This window comes from Mustela lutreola, chromosome 5 (genome assembly GCF_030435805.1).
Source record: "Mustela lutreola isolate mMusLut2 chromosome 5, mMusLut2.pri, whole genome shotgun sequence".
Classification (NCBI taxonomy): Eukaryota; Metazoa; Chordata; class Mammalia; order Carnivora; family Mustelidae; genus Mustela; species Mustela lutreola.
Window position 1 is genome coordinate 98,853,199 of NC_081294.1, and position 24,975 is coordinate 98,878,173.

At 36.8% G+C, this 24,975-nt stretch overlaps 1 protein-coding gene across 3 annotated transcripts in view; it reads right to left on the reverse strand.

Moving 5' to 3' along the window:
• The window catches only part of MRPS27 (mitochondrial ribosomal protein S27), an 86,301-nt gene that overhangs the window by 46,181 nt on the left and 15,145 nt on the right, over positions 1-24,975 (reverse strand). The window contains exons 3-4 of one of the 3 annotated variants that reach the window (XM_059175200.1): positions 21,553-21,623; positions 19,548-19,606 (exon numbers count right to left, since the gene is read on the reverse strand). In XM_059175200.1, coding sequence (XP_059031183.1) covers positions 19,548-19,606; positions 21,553-21,623 — 130 coding nt within the window. Of the gene's footprint in view, positions 1-19,547; positions 19,607-21,552; positions 21,625-24,975 lie in introns of those variants that run through there. The other 2 variants (XM_059175203.1, XM_059175201.1) reach the window with 2 other exon arrangements.

Consider the following 24,975-nt stretch of genomic DNA (forward strand, 5'->3'; position numbering starts at 1 on the left):
CACAAGAACGTAGACAGAGAAACAACAGGCCTTGCTGGAGTGCATTAAAAAATAAACGAAAGATGTTAGGATATTACAAGTAAATCATGAAGAACAAAAGAAAGTAGTGAGAATTTGAGGGAGCACATAAAATTACTTATATGGCAGCTCTTTTATTGTCAGAGAACTGAAAAGACATTGGATCAGGTAAATCAGATATATATATATATTACTTCCTCCTATTTCTAAGACCCACACCTTTCTTGTCTGACCTGATTTAATGTGTCAAGGACGTGGGTATCCCTATCAGCTTCCCTCAAGGACCAGTAGATATAGTATACACACAATTGCCCCAAATCCTAATCCTAATAAAGGAGTTGAACAGCACCTTTCCCAAGGCCTGGATTTAAATGGAGGTGAAGGTCCCCAAAGTGGTACCATGTGCTCTTTCATGTTCTATATATCTGCTGTTGACTCAGTTCATAGTTATAGGCACAGAAATGAATAGCAAGGAAATGTTCTTGAACTACAGAAGAGGCAACCATATAGAAGGAACCAGAAATGTGCTATGTGTTACCACTAGGTTCATGAAACTTTCTCCATAGCAAAAAACACGCTGCATTTTATAGCAAAAGGAACCCCAAACCTTCCCAAACTGTGGCTCAGAGCTCTAGGGAAAGCCATCAAGAAAGCATTTTCCCTTTGTACCTTTACAATGCTTTTAACCTTTCCAGAACATTTCTAGATGTATGAGCTAAGTGATTTCTATATAACTTTCTATCTTTATTTTAAAGATGAGAAAACTGAGGTCACCAAGGCTAAGTGACCTGACCACGATCAGACTATCATCATTTTTGGAGAACCACAGGGAACTTCCGCTCCCAGTCTAAGGCTTACTACCAACCACACTACTTTCCTATTCTATTTAACAATAAAATCTATTTGAAACTGCCTAAAAACATATCCTTACTCATTTATTAAATGGGTTCAAATAATGTATAAGCAAAAGAAGACAATGTGTACACAGTCAGGATTTTAAGTGGCACTAATTTGCTATAGACTTTGTTCCATCATTCATTCAACAAATATTTATTAAGGGTCAGCAATATTCCAGGCACAGATAAGTGCTGGGAATACAAAGTCAAATAAGATATAATCATTATCTTCAAAAATTCACCTTGGACTGCCAGTTCTCCAGAAATGCATTTTGTTTGAAGTCCAAAGTGCCTGCAGTCAAAATCAAATTTACTGCTGCCAAATATGCAGATATCAAAACAAATTAAAAAGAATCTGTACTACATTGCAGTAATAAGATATCAAGATTTTTAAAAACAATGTGCATTCAGATACTGCTTTCCAAGTAAATATCCTCCAGGTGAACTATGTCAATCACTATAAAATAGTTGGCCAAAGTGATTTCACAGTAGAGGCCAAACGATTATTATCTAAAAAGAAAGGTAGTATTTAGAAATGGAGAAAGGGAGGGTGAGAGAGAGAGAGATCTAGAGGCATTAAAAACTACTTTTGCGGGGCACCTGGGTGGCTCAGTTGGTTGGACGACTGCCTTCGGCTCAGGTCATGATCCTGGAGTCCCAGGATCGAGTCTCATATCAGGCTCCCAGCTCCATGGGGAGTCTGCTTCTCCCTCTGACTTTCTCCTCGCTCATGTTCTCGCTCACGGTCTCTCTCTTAAATAAATAAATAAAATCTTAAAAAACAAAAAACAAACAAAAAAAAAAACTACTTTTGCACTGACTCCCAACTTCAAAAGCAGCTTCAACAGTTTTCCTACTTGGTTTCAAATCTATATTGTATCCAGAGACGTGAGAGTAAACTTTGTTTCTATGGCAAAGAGCACATTAGAAATAGCAAAAAGTAAACAACAACAACAAAAAACTGAAAAGCCAACTCCTCGAAGTATGGTAAAATTACAGAATTATAAACAGGACAAATTTAATTTATCATAGGACTATAACCACAAAGTAACCTTATTCTCAAAATCCTTCTCAAAACAAAACAAAACAAAACAGAACATCCTTCTCTTTCAATCTTCTGAAAAGCCCAGAAGCTTACAGACCTCAACTAACAAATCAAAACAAGTATTAGGCAACTTTTGCCTTTTCCTTAAAAAGGTATTATTATTCTCTTTGTACCATAGAGTATCTCTGAATAGGAAGTATTTTGGAACACTAGGTAAAGTGATATGAACACGTCAGAAATATGAGTGTACTTTCATAACGATAAAATACATCACCACAATTTAATGATGATACACATTTAATCTGCCTAAATGTTTGTGGAGTTAACAAATAATGTTTTTATGAAATGGTATGATGTGGGAAGTAAGTGTGCTTTCAGGCTTAGAGGAAGAAACTCAAGTTTCAAAAGATCTAAGATCAAGTGAGCTGTCACTCACTAGCCTAGTTCTTTCAACTCTGGAAAAGTTTCTCCTCTGGCCAACTTCCTTCACCGACAAAATAAGTGCAAGAACAGTATCTGCCCTTTCAGTTTTGCAGGCTTTTTCAAGAGGACAATAAACAATGAGATGATGATGTACTTTTGGAGAGACACAAGTAATTATTATTATTTGACCTTCACCATGATGACCCACAGTGTCAGTCCAATTGATGGGTGGCCAACTGGACTTTCAAGAGGTTTATTTACTCTCATCCCAATCTGGGCATTCCTAAAGGCAGGGAGTTATTTAGTGTGACCAGCCACTTATACTCCCACTTAAGGAAGCACATTATTGAATGATGTAATTAGCCAGCTCTGGGGCTAACAGCTCAGATGGGGAGGAGGAGGCAAGGGAAGGAGTATGCATCTGGCTTTCCTGGTAATTCTTTCACTGACTACATTATTAATATGATGCAGTATAATTTGAGATGGTTATGATTGTAAAGTGGTTCATTTTGAGCGCTTCCCAAAGGTACGAATAGGGACAAAAGCCAGCCCTAGCAACTGTGTAACTGGGTACAAGGATGCATCTTTCAGGAAAGGTACCTTTTCCCTAATTTATCTGCTCAGAAGAGGCAATTTTTTTTTCTTGTTCACATAAACATGCCCTAAATGCTTTTTGAGGCCCTGGTCACCTATCTAGGACTTTCAGCTATCACTTGAGCCTCCCCACTACAGAAAGGGAGGGGGAAAAAGTATACCCAAATAAGGTATTTGAAAAATATTTCTAACAATTAACAAGGTTGCTAAGTATAGGAGAAAGGGAAACAGTACAGGCTGAATGAAGGGATGGACAGAATTACGAACTTCTACTCAGATAATTAAAACATATTCAGAAGCTAAGATGATCAAAACAAATGTGATACTATTGGATGGAAAAAACAAATCAGTGGAATAGCACCAAAAATTCAGAGACAGACCCAAACTCAAACAAGAAATTAGTATATGATAAAGTGGAATAAATTAGCAGTAGGCAAAGAGGTTATTTATTTTTTTTAATGGCATTAGGATAACTGGTTAGCCTTTTTAAAAAAAATGTGGGTATGTATGTGTGTGGATCTGTACTTCACATAATTAAACCAAAATAAACTCCAGATGAACTGTATATTTACATGTTAAAAATGAAAGTATACATTCATTGAAGGAAAATATGGGGAAGTTTCTGTGATGGAGAATTGTCATCCTTAGAAAAATGGAAAAGCCATATAGTAAAAGATTGATAAATTCAAGTACCTTAAAAAAAAATCTACAAAACAAAGACTACCATAAAGCAAAATAATTTACAAAAACAGAAAGAAATGAGAAAAATAAGAATATTTATCATCCAAAGCTATTCCCTAACCATTGAGAGGTCCTACAAATTAAGAAAAAGACCAACAAAGCAGTAAAAGAAGATAAAAGATAAGAAAGTTCAAAGAAATATGAATGGCTGTTAAGCATGTAAGAACATGTCAACATCACCAAAAAAGAAAAATACAAAATTATACTGAGAAGATCTATATCTGTTCAAAAATATGAATCTCTAATTAAAATCTTCTTAAGAAGAAAACTCCAGGCCCACCTAGATGACTTCAATGATGAATGCTACCAAATAAAGAAATAAAATCTTATACAAAATTTCGGAAAAATAGAACATTTCCTAAAACATTTTATGACATCACATAATCCTGATGCCAAAACCACACAAGGATGTTATAAGCAAAAAAATTTAGAGACCAGTATGATGAATAACACAGACACAAATATCTTTGACAAATATTAACAAGTTTACTTTCAAGAATTTCTGCAACAGAATGGAGAAAAATGGCTGGTTCTATTATAATTCACTATTATAACAATAATTTACATATGACAACATATGACCACCTTTACTTTAGTAGAAATAATATTTAATAGAACTTAGATCCAATCATGATAAAAACTGTCAGGAAACTAGGAATAAAAGCGAACTTCTTCAACCTGATAAAGAGCATTATGAAAAACCTAAAACTAACATCATTCCTAAAGGTGAAACAGTAAATTACTTTCTGCCAAGACTGGGGACAAAGCAAGGATACGTGCCCCTGTCCTTTTATTGAACATTGTACTGGAAGTCCTAGTTAGTACAATAAAGCAAGAAAAAGAAATTAAAAGGCCTAAAATTTGGAAGGGTATAAACTGTATTTCTACTCACAGACAACATGACTGGATATGTAGAAAACATTAAACAATCTACAAACAACTACTAGAATTAGTGAGTGAATTTATCACAGTCTCAGGATACAAGGTCATGAGATAAAAATCAACTGTATTTCTAATAAACTTGGAAAAAAAATATATATATATTTTAGAGAGTGTGTGTGTGCATGTAAAAGCAGGTGGAGGGGTATGGGAAGAGAGATAATGTCAGGCAGGCTCCACACCTAGCATGGAGCCCAACTCAGGGATCAGTCTCATGACCCTGAAATCATGACTTGAGCTGAAATCAAGGACCAACTGAGCCACTCAGGTGGCCCGGAAAATAAAATTTAGAAAAATAACTTCACTCACAGTAATATAAAACCCCCTAAAATATTTAGCAATAAATTTTAGCAAAAGACTTGCAAGATTCCCACAATGAAATTTATAAAAGCATTGCTGAGAGAAAAAGCCCCCCCCCCAAATAAACAAATAAATAAATAAAAAAGTCAAACCCATCTTCACGGGTTGGAAGACTCAGTATTTTATGACATCATATAAGGTCCCAATTAAGATGCAAATTCTTCTTAACATACTTAATAATATCCCAATCAGAATCCCAGTAGGCCTGTTTAAGGAAAACGGACAGTCTCATTCCAAAAGGTGTATGGGAATGTAAAGAACCTAGAGTAACAGAATAATATTAAAAAAGAACAAAGGTGAAGGACTTACACTATCTGGCTTCAAAAGCTACAGCAGTTAAGAGTATAGCATGATGAATGGAAAATAACACAGAAAGCAGGAATATCCATAAGGGGAAAAAGGTACTTCAACACTTAAATCATATGCAAGAATTGGTTTGAGATATAAAATTAAACTGAAACATAGAATCTAAAATGATGACATTTTAAAGAAGAAAACAGAAGAATATATATGACTGAGGGGTAGGCAATAACTACTTAGGACACAGAAAATAATAACCATAAAATTAGTTAGATTTGATTTCATCAAAATTAAAAACTTCTACTCATCAAAACAACCCATTAATAAACTAAATAGCAAAACCTTATATTAGGAGAAAGTATCTGCAAAACACATACACAACAAAAAATACTGAGAATCAGATTTCTTACTGCCAGAAGAGAATTACAAAATTAGGGAAGGGGCAAGTCTAAAAGGAAAACAGAAATGTTAAGAGTGGAACTGGAGGCATTAGCAAGGAGATGGCTTAAAATAAATATTTTTATATATAAAATAAACATATATAAAAATATAATCCACGTGAATGGATAGATTGAAGGAATGGTTCAATCAGAAAATCATCAAAGGAGGGGCGCTCAGCGGGTGGCTCAGTGGGTTAAGCCTCTGCCTTCAGCTCAGGTCATGATCTCAGGGTCCTGGGATCAAGTCCCACATCAGGCTCTCTATTCAGCAGGGAGCCTCCTTACCTCTCTCTCTCTCTGCCTGCCTCTCTGCCTATGTGATCTCTCTCTGTCAAATAAATAAATAAAATCTTAAAAAAAAAAAAAGAAAAAATCATCAAAGGATGCTAATATTAGTAGGTGAAAATCTGATGAGGAACAGGATATTTCATAATCTCAAAGTGTCTCCTTACACGTTATTTACTAATTACAGAGAGACAGCTGAATTTATAGTGGCCCAGTCTGGTGGATACCACCTTAATAAGGTGATGAAAATTAACATTACCAATATTGGAATGAATCACCATTATGCATTTCCTGATAATGACACATTGAGAATGCAGCATCAGTTGTGTGGTCCTCCTGGCCACAAACTCCTTCCTTCCTAGGAACTATTAAGGAATCCTAACAGGGTACCAGTCTACAGTATAATTGGTCTATACTTTTAAAAAATGTCAAGGTCAAGAAACACACATTCACACACACACGCTGAGAAACTGTTTCAAATTAAAGGAGACTAAAGAGATATAACTACTAAATATAATGTATAATCCTTACTAGGATCCTGGGCTAGGAAAAGAAAGTAACAGCCATAAAGAACATTCATAAGGCAACTGACAAAATTTGAATACCGACTACTATTAGATTATACTACTGTAGTACTGTTAAATGTCCTGATTTTAATCATTGCATGTAGGAGACATGCCTAAATAAAAGATCAACTTATTAGTATTAATAAACAGTATCTGTGTAAGTTGGGTATCTACCAGTTAACAAGGTCATCTTTCTTCTTCTGGACCCCTGTAAAAAGGAGCACATGCCAGCCATTTGCTGTTATCCAGTATTTGTTACAGGGCTGATGAAATTCCTATCTATATTTGGCATGGTTTGAAGAAGAGCCATCCAAAGGACTGTTCCTCCTCAAGCTCCAAGGTACACAATCAGAGAGCTCAGGAATAAGTTTATGTGTTAGTCTTCACTTTTTTCCCAACAAAACAAAAAAGTAAGGGTAGATGAAATGACACAGTGATTTTTCTCTGCAGATTTTAAGGACAGGAGAAAATAAGTGAGGGTACTGATCAAAGATTGGCAGACCAAGGCCTATGGACTACATCCGGCCTACAGCCTGTTTCTGTACAGCCTTTGATCTAAAAAGAGTTCTTATGTTTTTAAAGGACTGTATATAGAAAAGAGCCATATGAGGCCCAAGATTATCCCTAGCAGTGGGTAGTTATCTGGCCCAAACATATCACTCTGTCTTTCTTGCCAAAGTAGACTCTGATTCAAGCTGGCCAGTTCTACCTCAAGACTTTTTAAAGGAGGAAGTGGTAAGAAATTGGCCTCCAATTTTGTTCAAATAAATTTTTTAACAAATGTGAAAACAGACTTTTTTGTGTGTGTATGGTGGGAGAAGAGATTAAGTGCAGCTAAAGGCCCCTGATATACATCTCCTGAACCTATTCCTACACCTCCCCCATCCTTCTTCACATGTAAATAATTTCCTGAATTTCGTTTTTCATTGTTAAGCATGTTTTTATACTCTTACACTTTATACACATATCCCCACAGACATATAAGCTACTGCATTGCTTTGCATGTTTTCAAACTACATAAACATTACACTATATGTATGATTCCTCCTTTTTTTCACTCATTACGCTTTTGAGATGACCAAGCTGAGATGTATGGCTTTAATTCATTCTTTCTAACTGTTGTCCGGAATTCTGGCCTTTGGCTTGCCTTTTAATTTGTTTAATGGTACTAATTTAATTTGTTAATGCTTTATTTGTTAGTTTATGGCATATAACTTTTTAATGCATTAAAATTTATCAATCTTTTACTAGTTGTTTGTTTCTTGTTCAAAAAACTCCTCCACAATATCATACAAATATTATTTTCCTAAAAGTTTTATGTTTTTGTCAACTGAAGTTTTTAATCCACCTGAACAAAATGTGTGTATATGTGTGTTTTGAGGTAGGAATTAATTTTTTTTCCATACAATCAACTGTCCAAGTACCATTTATTAACTAATCTTTCTCCTTTGATGTGTAAAGCAACTCTAGTTTCCATTATGTGTACATGTTCATTTCTGGGCTCTCCATTTGGTTCCACTAGTCTAAGACAGCATCTCATTTTTACTTACTGTCGCTTTCTAAGTCATGTTATGTATCTGCTAGACCAATCATTTCATCTTAGTCTTTTTAAAAGTGTCTCAGTTATTCTTGGCCCTTTACACTTTCATTGCATTTCAGAATCATCTTCTCTGGTTCCACAAGAAAATTCTGCCAAGATTTTGGTTGGACTTGCATTGACTGTATAGAAGAAATCTGAGTTACTGTCAACTACTTCAAAACAAATTAAAATAAATAGTGGGGAATGCTGACAGCGTTAAACTTTATCTTTAGACATTCTGGGTGGCTCTGTGTACTCCAACTATCAGTGCTAAACTCACTGGAGGCAGTCCCTTAATTTCTATTTCAACTGTTTTAAATGTTTTTCTGTCATGCTCCCAGCGCTCAGAACACACCTATCCTTTCAGTTCTAATCTACATTTTGATAAATGATTCAGTAATATCTTATCAGAGACCAGTTCTGGTGCAGGTTGTTCTTAACCAGCAACCACCTTCTTTGGTCTTCTCCCTTCTCCACAGCTGGGATGCAGATGACTTTCTGCTGCCCCCTTCTGGTTTTTGGCTACAGTAAACTTAGAAACATTATACACCTTCAATGAGTTATTATCTTTTAGGATTAGGCAGCGTCTCCCCACCACGTGATAGCCTTTCCATCTGCACGCTACACTATGAGTGTTCATAAGCATCTATTTCTCCCTATCCCTGAGTCCTGATACTCTCTGTACTTTGATGCCCCAGGTGGGGGTGGTGACAATGGTGGGGGGTTATTAGTCTTTGTAACCGAAATTAGAGTTCAAAAGACACTTTCCCTAAGGAAACAAGTATAGGTAAAGGAATCATCCTTGGTCTTCAAGACATTACAATGTAGGGCAGACAACAATAAAGCTAAAATTTACTGAGTACCAACATACTTTGTACCAAGACTGTTCTAAGATCTTATATATTAATTTCTTCAAGTCTCATAACTATCCTAAAGCACAAACACTATATTAATTCCCATTTTAATGATGAAGAAACTGAGGGATAGAGAATATAAGACAGCCCCTCTGGGATTCAAATTTAGACAGAGTGGCTCCGGAGGCCATGCTCTTATCCACTATACTAATCTGCTTCTCAAGTAAAGAAAAAATAAGAAATACATACTTCTGACTAGTCAAAAGAAAAAAAAAGCCACATAGGCATGGCTGAGTAGATAAAAAGAAAATGCTATAGCAGAGTGGAAGAGACATCACATTCAAATGGTGAAAATCAGGGCAAGTTTATGGATAAACGGAATTTGGGACAGCTCTTAAAACACAGGTTGCATTTTATCAGAAGGAAATGGGGGGGGGGGGCAAGATAAGAAAACACTGGGCACACTGAGAGAAGAGCAGTCCCTTCTGGCTAGAATCTGAAAGCTCTGTGAAAGTGTATTATCTGTGTTAACTGTCAGTACTTGTTATTATCTTAGCAAATGAAGGACTATCATCAGTTTTATATATGAGACCCACAAATTTCTTATTTTACCAAATAATTTCAGTGTTCTTCAGAACTATCAAAATTCTGCCTGGCTTTCATGAATGAAAACATATGGCCAATGTGAATTTCAGCTCTTGGTAGCATCCATCACTGAGCCACGTTAACAGCTAGTGTGTCATAAATATACTGTTTAGGTGCTGTACTGGCCTAGAGCTGGAAGGCCTGGTTTTACACCCCAGCCTTGGCCATTACTAGCTATGAAATGTGGTACCACTGGTCTTAAAATCAATACTACTACTAAAAAGAAGAAGAGAATAGATCTCGAAATATAAAAAACATAACTGGAAATCCATCATGAAAATGACTGCAGCATGGGCACTAAAGAGAATTCATTCACATCAAATACTTCTAGTTCCTCAAGTGTCCTTTTGCCTAGACACATGGCATCCAAAAATTCTAAGGAATTCATTTTGCTACTGGCCTCAAAACTCGTCATGAAATCAGCTAAACTTCAGTTTTCACAAAGGTCTTCTTGAAGCTTCTATTTATCTACTCATCTCTCCCTTAAATACTGTATCAGCTCCTGAAAAGATTTCTTAATTGTATCTTTAAAAAATCAAACACCTTACATACAAAATTGTGAAGACACTCTATTTAATAAACATTAATATGTTACAGTCAGTCCAGTCTCTTGGCCCTACAGCTATAATTTCTGCTACCTTGATAATGACTTTGCAGTTATGAAAACAGCCAAGAAACTGATTTTTTTTTTTTTTTTTTTGGCTCAAAGGACTTTATACTGTGGAAAAAACCAACTTGGGATGTATCTTTTTATATGAAGATGTAGAAAATTTTCAGGTTTAATTCAGAGGGCTCATCAGCTATCAGAATAGATCTATTTTAGTTCTCTCCTTTTAAACCCCACATATATGCAAGGCATCAAAAAAGGTACTTTGTGGGCTCTACAGAAAAAGATAATAGGAAAATATCAAATACAGATTAAAAAAAACCAGCTCCCTAGAAAACAAGAGTGAATACACAACTTCTCATACCAAAAAATTTACTAAAAGTATTTATAAATGAGATAGTAAATGAAGCCTGTCACCCAAATCTAGATGAGATTAAGAGATCTCCTTACACTTTCTGTTATTCACATCCATTAGTTTTTCTTGTGTATATATTCATAGTTAATGTGGCTGAAACTTCAACTTCAGTGTTTATGTAAATAAAGTTCTGAGTAAGAAAATAAACAAATACCAGAATGTCAGGCTTTCAAAGCCAGGTTTCTAGTGATAAAGTCTAACTTCTAGATCAGTGAGATTGAGAAACAGAATTTTAGTTATGTATCACGCCTTGGGAAGCATCCAAGGTCATTTGCTCATCTTGGAAGCTGATGTCCAGAGTTAGTTCATTAACTGGCTCTAAGTTACAGTTCAAAGTGGAAACTAAATTGGTCCTAAAAATCCATGTCATTTGACTATTTCCTGCCAGCCTGATTCCTTCAGTGTCATTTCAGCACTTTTTTTTCACGATTATGCAGTTTTTACAGTTGTATCCCTGTTTTTGCTAGGTTTTTTCCGGGTGTAATTAATTTTATGTCACTCCATAATGAGGTACTAGAGTATCCATGGAGTCTTTGTCTTCTGCTTTATTACCTAGACTGCCTTAGGACAAAGAACCAGCACAATGAGAAAGACTAGTCGAACTGATGAGCCTCTCTATTGGAATGGAGGCCTTAATCTGCAGTTAGGGCGTGGATTTGACACATGGCTCTAAAGAAACTGTTCAGTCTTCCCAAGTCCCAATTTCACATATCTGGAAGGTTAGTAACTCTTCAGAGACACCTAAAATTTCCCAGCTAGCACCAGGACATCAGGGAGACCCCAATGTAGGCATGTTTCGGTAGCTGTTCTTCCCCCAAAGGTCTGTGACCAGTTCCTCTCAAATAGCTCGCATGTGGTCAGTAGATGTAAGAGGTGACACGGCAAACTTAGAAATCTGTAGGTACACGATGAAAAGGCAAAAGAAAAACCCACCACCTTGCTTTCTTCTAAATTTGCTTCCAGTTCAAAACTTCCATCAATGGACTAGCTAGCCATTCTCTCATTAACTGAGAGGTTCAATTTTCAGCTCATTTTTGACCCTCCTTGTTTTCTATGTTTATATTCAACCCATCATTAATCCTATTGATTTTTTCCCTCCTATGTGCAAAACATTTCTCTCTTCATTTCCACGGTCAACTACCACAGATCAAGCCTTTATCACCTTATGCAGACAGTAAACTTCCCCCAACATTTTCCGTTTTCAATCCAAAACTTCTTGTTACTAATACTCCTGATATACCTTTATTATGATACACACGTCTCAAGACGCTACCAATAACAATGTTGAGTTATTTTTAAAAAATAACATAGTAAAAAGTAAAAAGTAATATATATCTGTGACACGAAATTCAGAAGGTACAAGACAGAATTCAGTCAACAGTCACCCAGGTCTTTAAAAAAAAAAAAGTCACCCAGGTCTCCTTTCCCAAAGAAATCACTATTACCAGTTTTTAATGTGTATATACATATCATTCCAGAGACAGTCTATGCACATACACACATATAGCCACATATATATAAAAGCACATAAACATATTGCATACATAGAATCCATGGCGGTAATATAACAAGTTCTATACCTTGTTTTTTTTTTTCACTAAATGCACTTTATAATTTGTCCCATCAGAAATATGAATAAAGTTTTCATTCTTTCTAATGCCCTGTATTCTACTATAAATGGACTATTCTCTAATGCAGAGCCATTAACAGTAAGAAACTCTCCCAGCCCTGTGGTAAGGATCCACAAATAAGAACTAAATAAAGCACTCAGTAATATTAAAGTATGGATGTGTTTTTTTAAAAAATAAAAGCTCCAAGAGTCATTTACCTCCCCTGGCCTTTTACTCTTTTCTTAACAATGTCCAAATATTAATGACATCTGGTAATACACTAGCAGAAAAATCTCTAATTTCATTTTACTGCTGAAATATACAATCTTTATGCCCTCAAAGGAAAATTACTATTGCTTAAAGTCCTAATAAGCTCCCACCTTTCCCTCTTTCAACGGGCAGACAGATTCTTACAACATAGGCCTAGGATAGTGTACTCACCTTCCAAGGAAACACTAGGGTATTTCTGTTTAGTGAAAAATGAAGCTATTTTGGTCCATCCTTTTTTAGACTGGCTGCCAACCTGGGACCTGGAGACATGCAGGCTGCCATCTGCCTCACCCCAGCTGTTCCTGACCTACCATCCGTCTCCAACCAGGGACGCCTGGTATCTGCCAGGTCAGTTAAGCAACTCACGAAAGATTCTTGAAGCCAAGGTACAGTGTGGATGAATGTGTTGGCAGCATACATCCTGCCACACAACCTTGACTTTGTCTCATTAATGGGTGGCATGCCATTTTCATGACAACACAGAGCTGTATTCTGAGAAAAACAGACCTTCTCATGAAGCTCTGCAACTGCCTCTTCTTATTGAATGACAATTAATTCAGCATTCCCCATATTTTTGTTAAAAACCAAAAGGTTACTTTATTTTTTAAAAATTTTATTTACTTTAGAGCCAGAGCTCAAGAGTGCATGAGTTGGGGGAGGGAAGGAGGAAAGGGAGAAAGAAACTTCCAGCAGATTTCCTGCTGAGCAAGGAGCCAACTTGGGCCAAGATCCAGAGATGATGGGGCGCCTGGATGGCTCAGTGGGTTAAGCCTCTGCCTTTAGCTCAGGTCATGGTCTTGGGGTCCTGGGATCGAGTTCCGCATCGGGTTCTCTGCTCAGCAGGGAACCTGCTTCCCCCCCCTCCCACCTCTCTGTGCCTTCCTCTCTGCCTACTTGTGATCTCTGTCTGTCAAATAAATAAATAAAATCTTAAAAAAATAAAAATAAGAAAAAAAAATCCTGAGAAGATGACCTGAGCCGAAATCAAGAGTCAGACGCTTAATTGAGTGAATAACCCAGGCACCCCTAAAAGGCTACTTTAAAAAAATGTTATATTTTAAAAATAGAGAGAATATGTTATACACATTAGAAATTTCTATCACTTTGCCTTCAGGAATGACCATTATGTTGCAGATCAAAATTATCAGTTCTGATTACTGACACTCTGATAAAAAAAGGAACAAGTCTCATTTCATGCATGTCTAAATTGCCGTGATCCCAAAAAGTACTTGAAAGCCTGAGTAAGACTTTAAAGATGTAATGTGCAAACATCCTTGGTAAATAAGAGGATACCACATGGAAAGAAGCAATTTTTATGGCTTGAGGTTGCATTCAATAAATGCAATAATCAAATACTGATATGGGAATTGTTAAAAGTTGTTAGAACCATGAAAACAATAGCTTTTACTGGTGCCACAATTTTACTGATGACAGTTTTGTCTCCTGAAGATGGAGACAAAGAACCTGCCTCAGGGATCATCAGTATGCACATAGGCAACACACATAAATTTGGGGGGTCCTGAGCTCAGAACTATTGATTAGGTGGCCCAAGAGACGCTCTCCACAAAATGATAAAGGAAAACTCTAGGTAACTTGCTATAACACTGACCTCAAGTTCAAAGAACCTTAAAAGGTATCTCTTGTGAAAAAAAAGCTAAGATCTTAGTTTTTAGAAAGCACTTTTAGAAGTACCACCAAGGACCCACAGATTACAAGAAATATAAGGAATTTCCTTCTATGTCTTCATTTTCATTTTCTCATGCTCTACCATGCTCTATACTCTGGTCTCCATGGAATCCCTTCCATCTCTGCTTCCTTGAAAATAAAAAAAAATGATAGCTCCCTCTGGGATCCTTATTGATAATACCTTGCACTGGGAAAACACTGTATTTTTATAGTATTGGTCTCTGTTCACATTCCATTCTTGTGGCTCCCTTTCTCTGTGTGGGACAGGCAGTGGCTTACATGCACATCATCCACACTAACTGTTCTCAGTGAATCTCTACGCCTTTGTCTCTGCATCAGTAAAATAAAGATGCAAATCTAATTCTTAGGAATGCTCTAAATCTACAGTATTATAAACTTAGTACAGAAAAGGTAGGAAGATTTTTTTCCTTCAAAAGCCAAAGGAGAGGGCATAGGAATAGGAAGCAGAAATTAATCCTATGCCCAAAGGAAAAACTGTTTTGCTCAACTCTTTTCAACACTAACATGGGACATATAAACGCTCCCCTCGTTTTTTTTTTTTTTTAAGATTTTATTTATTTATTTAACAGAACACAAGTAGGCAGAGAGGCAGGCAGAGGGAGAGGGAGAAACAGGCTTCCTGGTAAGCAGAGAACCTGATGTGGGGCTTAATTCCAGGACCCTGAGATCATGACCTGAGCCAAAGGCAGCTGCTTACCCGACTGAGCCACCCAGGCTCCCCATAAAACTCTTTTTAATAAACATCGAGCATGACTCAGCAGTCAGCTGCTTATGCCCAGCAGTCAGATGCCCACTGAGTGGCCCTTTCCTCTCAGCAGCCATCAGTTGTGGGGTTACCTTTCTCCTCGGTGCCTCAAAACCTCTGTTGCTACAGCTGGGCAGTCTCGTGGCTTCTCCCTCATCAAGCCAGAAGGGCTAGTGATACCAAAACCCAGCAGAAGTGTTCCTGTTCCTGCCCCGTGCCACCTCCTCACTGGTCCCCTGCCAACAGCATCTAGGCGCCTGTCCTCTTCTCCTCACCTTCCCTTCACCTTCTTCCAGCTCAGCGGGGAAGCTCAGGAGGCAGGCTGTATTTAAGCTTTCATTTGGAAAACAGCACACCTATCAGCCATATGTTTGTCTACTCTACAAAGTCTAAACTAAAATAAGAAAATAAAGCCTTCTTTGTAGGAAGGAAAAAACAAAGATCTAGAAAACTTCAAAAGGCCTGGGGGAAGCAGCAGGACTAATCCAAGCAAAGGACCTTCTTTTCAAACACGATCTCATAGCAGGGTTCTTGACATTTCTTTGTGGCAAAGAACTCTCTGGAACTCTGCAAGCTCCTAAGCCCCTTCCCAGAATAATGTTTTACATGCATAAAATAAGAGCACACAGGATCACAAAGGAAACCAATTATAGTGAAATAAAATTATCAAAATATTAAAAAATGCTTAAGATGTGGGAATTAAGTAGTTTAATTCCAATTTAATTTCTAAGCACTGATGAGCATAATTTAAGATAGCTGCTACAAACATAATGCTATTTGAAAAACCTACATTTATTAGTGAGAAAGACACAGATGCTGCTTATAATACTGTGATCTGTTGCCTGTATTCATAATGAAAGGAAATGCTAAATATTACTGAGAGGTTGGTGAAAAATAACAGTTTTCCTCTGAGTTCACAGACCTCTCTGAATTCTCTCTGCAGATCCTGATCAATAAAGCAGCTGGAGACACAGTTTCTTCAGCTTAAACAGAAGAAGAGGGCTGCTGGCAACAGCTCTTGGCTTCTCCCTCACTGCCTCTTCCTCTCGCACCCATACCCCCAAACTCCAGTGAAAAGCCAGCTTCAGGGCTTCTGGGAAGACTGCTTGAAAAGCACACAGAAAGAAGGCTACTATTCCACAAATACTTGCTGAGAGTATTTCTGTGATAGCAGGCCTGTACTTATTTCCCACTCTCCTGGGCATATCTGTACATATTTGGTGAATACAAAATATGTACCTCGTTTTATTCTTTTTCACCCTTTTATTCTCCTGTTTTAACCCTTTGTTTTGTTAGAGCCCAACAGCTTTTAGCATGCCTTGTTTTCTCATTTCTTAGCTATTGGGTTTTGTTTACAGTACTTCATCTCTAGCTCATATTATTTCTTTGTTAATGCATCATTTCCCTTTCCTTGTTTTGTATTTTAAGTGAACGGTGGGGGAAGAGTTGATCATCGGGTTGTAGGCCCCCAGTGAACAGATCACAATCCAAAGAGGAAGGTTTAGAAATTCTCGCTCCTGCTCTCTCAACAGCAGCCTTTCTAACTCTCCTTAAAAGATCCCTGGGACTCTTAATCTTGAAGCCCCTAAACTTTTAAACCTGTGTCCTTCAGGAGATTCAAAAGCTAAAATTCTCTCCTGGGACGACAGGATGATAACCAGCAGGCATGTTTGTCAGAAGCACCCTGAATTGCTGGAACTTGGAACTACTTACTTGTGCACCTAATGGGATGGCAGATGCTCATTAGCTTGCCACTGATCACTGTAGGGTCAAAACTTCTTTGGCCCTAATACTCTTATCATAATCACTGTGGAGGATCTGATCACATAGCTGTGGCAGCTATGCTCCACTTGTTGAGCGTGGTCTGCACCAGCTAAGGCAGTGAAAGAGCTGAGCTAATGACAGAGGTGGCTGCCCAAAGTTCTGTTGTGGGCCTTATTCTCAAAGACGGTCCTGCCTGGGGAATGAGAAATCCTTAGGGCAGTCGAGCAAGAAGCTGTCAGTTGTATGGGATTAAGAAATCCCTTCAACATTTCCTCACCCTAGACTTCTGATTGAAACACCATGGGCCCCTGGTGTCTTCAGGATTAACATTCTTGCTATCAATTAATGCAGAGAACCCCCAAGAGTTCAGAACATGTAACTTCTAATTTTGCTGAGGCACAACTGTTTTATATATTCTCTAAGGGTGGAAAGTAAGAGTGAGACATTTAGCTAATGGGTGAATCTAGCCAACCTCCATTATCTATATCTTGATGCAGTTTTTGGGGGTTATACCTAGTCCCATATACATATAACAGTAATCTCATGAAGTCATAAAAATGTTTACTTCTTAAAAAAAAAAGCTAAGAAAAAGAGCCAATCTTCTTGGCAATGGAAGGGAGAACAGAAATAAAAAAGTGGTAAGTCATAGTTAGAACATTAGTTTTGTTTTTTTACTGAAGTACTGTTGAAATTCAGTATCATATTAGAACATCAGTTTTGATTAAGCAAAGGATGGGACTTCAAATTAAACAGTGGCTCAGATTTAAGATGGATAAGAGTCTTGTATATGTTCTGTATGGAAACAGGAAGGAGAGATTTTAGGAAACTTTCAGTGAGACTCCAGACCAAACATCATGTGAAGAATCATGGATGATCTTAAAGGCAGGACTTAAATTTCTCAGTTAAACTTTAATGTACAAGGAATGGGACAGTGTTAAACTTACTGGTCACTATACACCAGCACTTGACATAGCCTGGATATGCAGTAGGTGCTCGGTAAATACTTGCTCAATGCTGAGTCACTGAAATCAAATACATGCTACAGACGTAGCTGTAAATTTGGGATGTATTTCTTCCAAGGCTAAGGCACTGTGTCCCACAGGATGGTATTCTAAGGAATAATTTCTCTTTAGACATTGTAACTATTTCTGAATTTTGCCATTGACAAAACAAAAGAATGAGAAGTAGGCAGATGCTAGCCCAATACACCTTCCACCACAGGCAAAAATAACTCTCAAAGGAGCCTCACAGTGCCAAAGAACCACCCAAGAAAGGGAGGGCTTCCTCTCATCAAGGAATCCCTTTATATTTATCTTAATGGAGTAGAGGGCACTTGCAATTATGATTTTAGGAGTCAGAATTTAAACCTATTTATTTTTTTTAAAGATCTTATTCATTTGAGAGAGAAAGAGAGAGCACGAGCAGGGGAGCAGCAGAAGGAGAAGACAACTCCCCACTGAGCAGGGAGCCCAATGTGGGGCTCAAGCCCCAGGACTCCATGACCTGAGAAAGGCAGATACTTAACCGACTGAGAAACCTAGATGCCCCAAGAATTTAAACTTATGACATCTTTAGAGGCAAATAAGTTTTAAAAAGTGTGAAATCTAATCTGCTTAAGATGTACATTTCAACAGAAAACTCCAAAAAGGTGGTAGAATTTACCCAATTCAGAAAGAAGAAAAAGGGGCTCATTACTATGTAGTAAAATCATGTGAAAAAAAAAACTGAATAAATTTTCACCGAAATAAAGAAAACTTTAAAAACTGAACCCAGATGGAAAAAATAAAATACTCTCTTAAAGCAAAGTAAGATCAAATGGCAAATTTTAATGTAATGCTTATTAGAAAACATTTTAAGTTTCAACTGGAGTCTATTTTTGAAACGTAGCAATTGGAATGAATCATAAATCAGATTTTTAAAACACAATAAATAAAGAATCAAAGTAAAGAGTTATAGGGTATCATTTTTTACATATCTGATTAATGAAAAACCAAATATCAGAGTAAATCATAATTTATTTGACATCCCCTTATTTTAATAAGCTTTAGGTTACTCATGTCTTTTGCTACTATAGATGGTACTGTACTGAACATGCTTCTTTTTCTTTGTACACATGAGTATGTATCTGTATTTCACAGTAGAAATGTTAAGAGCTATGAGAAAGAATGAAGTAAATGTGGTAATGTACAGAAAGTTTTAAAATGTAGTGTTAATTAAAAATAGATGAATAGTGCAAACAGACTGTATTTTCAACCAAATAAGTAAGGGAGAGAAGTAGATACATAAAATTTTTCACCTATCAGACTGACAAAAAATCCAGAAATATAAAAATTCCTTTTGACCAAGTTGTAAAAACAGGCCTTTCTCACAGACTGCCAGCAGGTATGCTAGTTGGTGAAATCTCAGTGGAAAGCAATTTGGCAAGAGCTATTGTAATTACAAATGTATATACTTAAGAGAATCCCATGCACAATTACAAGTGTACAAGGTTGTTAATTACTCCATTACACCTAATACAAAGAGAGAGAGCAAACAACCTCAAGCTTCTATCTACAGCGGGGAACTGATTTAAATAGTATATTCATAATATGAAATCTGATGCAGTTATAAGAAATGAGGAAGCTATCTATACACTGATATGGAAATATCTCCAAAATGGGAACTTAAAAAGCAAGATGCTAAACATATAATACCTATCACCTTTTGTAAAAGAATATACAAACCAAATAGAATAGAAAACTTACTTATAAAGGTAATACTCTGCATGGTCTACCTCTTCTCTAGAGGAAATGTTGTCCACAAACTAAAAGATAGAAAAATAAACTTTGGTTAAATACAGATTATGCCATACACTGGATCTAATTCACAAACTGACCTTAAAAAAGATAAGACACCCATTTTATTGGACCACTGTTTGCATGGTATGACTTCATCCTTGAAACCCTTTTATACTAAGGCAAAGAATATACACTGGCTTCTTTCTATGTGCAGATCAATCCTGGTTAGATAAACTGAAAACCAAACATGAAACTTGCTCAGAACAAGAGAGAACACCTCTTACTATGTGTATAATTAGCTATCAGTTTCTCCCTTTATCTTTAAACCCTGAAATTTTCTCTATGTTCCAAGTTCCAAACGTGAGAACACCATTTTCCTACTCTGATTTCCTACTCTGGTTTTGTACTCTGGTTCAGAGTCAACCTGTGATCCTTGCACCAACAAAGTCTTTCTTTGAACCACAAAATCCCTGTGTGTGCTCCTTAACTCTAAAGAAACAGAAAAGAATTATTCCAAGAATGGATTCTACCCTGACACAGACACACAGGCAAAGAGGATGGAGTAGGAGAAAATGCACGTTGTGAATATAATTAAAGCCTCATAAAGAGGAAGAGAGAATAAAAAGGAGAAGATTTTCCAAAAATGCCTAGGACTTACGGATTTTACTTAGAAATCTCATTAAGAAGCAGTGAAAATACGCTTCAAACACAGGACTGAAAGTTGAGAACTAGCTCTCCTGATTGCTTGCTGTGTGGCAGAGACAGATGGCATAGTCGTTCTGGAACTTAGCTGCTCCATCTGCATAACTAGAATAAAGGCACCTGCATTGAAGAGTGTAAGGCACCAGTGAGAAAATGTACATGAAAGCCTGTTAAGCTAAAGTGCTGCTTACAAATATCAGGCATTATGGCATAAAGAAATTATATCCATCATGTAAGAGATGAGCAATGGCTTTTCAGTTCCCCTCTGAAAATGAGGAGTCTACTCAACTTAGGTTATGACCTAGTTAAAACTATTTCCCTACTAAAAGGAAAATATCAAAAGGGAGAAAGAAAGGACCCAGACCAAAAAGGATAAGAGTTTCTTTACTTCTCCTCATTTAGACTTAACAACATCTTGAATTTTATGGTGCCATTAATTTCAACAAAGAATTTTCACAACTAAGATTTCATTTTGGCATCGCATTAGGCCTGTAGGGTGATACTATTGATCCTACACTGGAAATGAGGAGATTGAGAGGAGTCCAGTAGATAATGTAACAAAGTAAATTCATGATAAAGAAAGGATCTCTTTGAGGGAGGCAACTGAAAAGCAGTTGGATGTCACAGAGATCTGGGTTCGAAGCTCACTTTTTTACTTATGAACTGTGTGAACTTGAGAAAGTTATCAACCAGTCTGAGTCTTACATGTAAAATGCAGTTTACAGCGCTTATCTCAAATAGCCGCTGTAAGAATGAACAGAGATAATGTATGTTAAGAAACGAGTAAAACGGCTGGCATAGGTAGGTGTTCAGTATTGGTTACTATCAACAGCTATTTCCGATTCCCAGCCTAATATTATTCTCCTCTCCACTGCACTGCAGATAATTTAACAGTAACAATATCCTTTCTTTTACAGACTTCCTCAAGTATCAAAATCACTTCCAATATTAACAAATGAATACTATTACTTTGAAGGGTGTACCAACTTAAAAAAAAATCATGATATCACAAAACAGAATATATTCTGGAAAAATAAAAATAAACCAGATACATAAAAATGATCAGTGATATCAGAGTCTGGTAAATTTATTACCTTTTATTTCGGTTATAGAAGTTTGCTACTTTACCACAAAACACTTTAAGTAACCACAAAAACGTACCATATTCTGGAGAAATATTTCCTATGAAGTCTTTATCTACACAGCCTCATCTATATAAAGAGCCTCTCGTCCTCCCTCTTTGAAAATATACATGTTTAAGTTTTCTTACCCGTGATATTGTTAGAGAACTAACAGGCAACTTTCTCTCATATGTTTTATCCATTAAAGATGCTAGATCAGCTGTGAAGACAAAGAAGGAAAAAGAACCTTGTTAAATATACATATTTCTTAAGAAAAATCTAACAGATACACTCCTGCCAGATGGCTGCCAATACTGTAAAGTTACTATTAAAACAGATGCTCTTCCTTGCTCTTTTTAGAAATCATTTTTGTATAAATTAAAGAGGATAAAGGACCATTAATAATATTTTAAAAAATGATTTATTTAATTGGAGTAAAGAATATTTTAAAAATCCTACCATGTTTTTAGCTTTTAAAAAATAGATCAGTATCTCAGCTCAGGTCTCAATCTCAGGGTCGTGAGTTCAACCCCTGATTTGGGCTCCAAGCTGGGTGTGGAGCTTACTTAAAAAAAATAAAAATAAAATATCGATCAATAGGGGCACCTGGGTGGCTCAGTGAGTTAAAGCCTCTGCTTCAGCCCAGGTCATGATCCCAGGGTCCTGGGATGAAGCCCCGCCCGCCCGCATCATGCTCTCTGCTCAGCGGGAAGCCTGCTTCTCCCCCACCCCCACCCGCCTCTGCCTACTTCTGATCTCTGTCTGTCAAATAAATAAATAAAATCTTAAAAAAAAAATTGATCAATAAAGTATCTTTGGAAGGAAGCACAGGGAAGTGTTATCATTGACAGACTCCAGGGAAAGGAATTAGACAGTAGGGACCCAAGGAAAGAAGACAGTTCATTGCTTACATGTTTATTCCTTTTGCATTTTGAACCAGGAAGCTATATTAGCGATTCAAAAATTTAAAGGCTGGAATTTATCAAATGACTTTTACACATTTTCTGAACAAATCAGAGAAGCACTCTGTCTACATTTAATGACTTTTGGACTGAACTATTCCTATTCTGGTTCCTTTAAGGAAAATATTCACAGAAATATGTGGCATTCCTGAGATTACACTATCTCAGAGTCTAAAAGTCTGAAATACTAAACAACATACTCTCCAAAAGGATTATTTCACACATTCCCATTGCTTCTCAAATTTACAATATGCTCTTTCCCCCTCTCCCTTCCTCTCAGCTCATGACTTTGTGTCTTATTTTCCCAAGTGTAACATATAAGCAATCAAGAGAATTTCATCCTCCTATTATCAGGTTTCCAGGCTACCAGGATCTGTGCACATAGACTCTGCCTTCTATTTTTTTTTTTTTTTACAAAGGATGAACTTTATTAAACAAACAAAAAATCAAAATGATAAAAATCTCCCTTGACTTCATATCTCCTTCCAGCTTCTCCTCTGTTCTGTTCCCCTCAGCAGCAAGAGTTCTTAAAACAGTCCTCCTTAATACAAATACTCAGTCCCTGGGTGATCTCATGAGCTCTCACTCTCCCACAGCTTTAATCATCATCTACGGATTATTTGCTCCTCACGTACAAGCTTACCCTGACTTCTGCCTGTAAGTTCAGACTTGTGCTTCCAACTTCAGAGGGGACATCTCCCTCTGGAAGTCTAATACATATCTAAACATGGCATGTCCTCTTAATTCTCCAACCTCAAACCTGCTTTCCCCCAAGCATTTTCTCTATCAGTAAATGGCCACTACATTTGCTGGTTTATTCAGGTAAAAAAATCTAAGCATTATCCTAAACCCCATTTTTTTTCATTCTATAACCAACTGTCAGCAAATCCTATGGGATCTAGATGAAATATATATTTTTCACCATTAGCACAACTAACCTCCCGCCTCCTGACTAGTCATCTTAACTACTAATTAACTACTACTAACTACTGCCCCCACCCTTACGATCTAACCTTCAAAGAGCAGTTTGAGTAAGCTTTTTAAAAGATAAATCAGATCCTGCCATTTACTTTTCTCAAGCAGCCAACAGCTTGCTATCATACATAGAATAAAATCCAAAATACTTTCTATGATCTACAAATGCCTACATAAGTTAGTCTGTGTGTGTGTGTGTGTGTTTCTGTCTTTTATACTTAAAAGTAAAATCCATGAAGGCAAGGGCTTAATTCACTGATGGATTCTCAGTCGCTAGAACAGTTTTTATAAATGGAACTCAATAAATATCTTTAAAAAATTAATAAAAGGCATGGACTTGTACCCCTGGGGCTAATAATACATTATATGTTTATCAAAAATAAAAAATTATTAAATTTAAAAAAATTAAAAAATAAATTATAAATTAATAAAAGGAAGAAAGGAAGGGAAAGAGAGAGGGAGAGAAGGGCGAGAAGAAGGAAGGAGAAAGAAGTAATTGAATTTCCAAGATTCTTATTCCCTGGTAGAAGAAATTTGTGTCAAGTAAAAAGAAGACAAAGGTAGTCAATCTACAAGTATCTGTTGAAGACTTTTTGCTGTGCATTTAACATTTTTTCCTTCTTTCCTTTTCCTGGGGCAAAGCTCTCAATGACTCAGTAGCTACTGTGAGAAAGCAACACTAAATCCTGAAAACCTGATATGATGTAAAAGTGATTACGTTTCATATATGTTTATAAAAAATAAAAAATTTTAAAAAAAAGTGATTACGTTTCTTATGATTATCTTAAATAAACTGACACCAGGTGATTAAAGAATACACACACACAAACACAAAAAGAAGTCCCCAGAACCTATTCATATTAAGGCAAATTAATATTGCAAACAGAATGATATTAAACAGGTCTCATGATACCAAATTTTTATGATAAACACTCGACTGAGTTGGCTTCTGTACTGTGGTAACTCAAGATTCCCTTTTAATCCTTCACACCAAGACATCATCAGTCAAGTGAAATTGGTTGGGAGCTTCAAAAAGGCAACAGCTGCAGAGCCAGTATCAGAGGAATAACATTTGCATATTAGAAGTCAGAGAGGGATCTGCTGCTAGGTATTATATGTGACCAATCACCTTACGTGACAGTGTTGGTGTGATGAATGAGGCAGAAAAACTGCACAGAGCAGGGATGGCCAGGAAAGCTCGGGCAGCTGTGGCCTACAGAGGGCCAGCACCCCAGGCTTCTGGACCATGAGCTTTAACAGTCAAAATCACACTTCACATTTCAGTGAGGGGCCTACAGATGCCCAGGTTTTCTTCAAAGAAATGTGCTGAAGAAGATGCCTTATTGCCTGTCGTTCAGCTCCTCAGGAATATACACTGCAGAGGATGGCTGAGGTCAACAAAAACTATATGGGAAAATAGATCTTCACCTAACAAAACTTAAAGCTGGACAGACAATCTGAAGTATGTCCAGAAAATGAAATGTATACTAGTATAAAATGTTCTTCTTGTCTGAAGAAAACAATACCACTGATGACCTAAGGTCATAGAAGATTTTATTAAGGACCCTATACACTATTCCAAGTATAGGAGTGTAACCATTCACAAAACCATTCTGAATCGCTTGCAAGACTTGA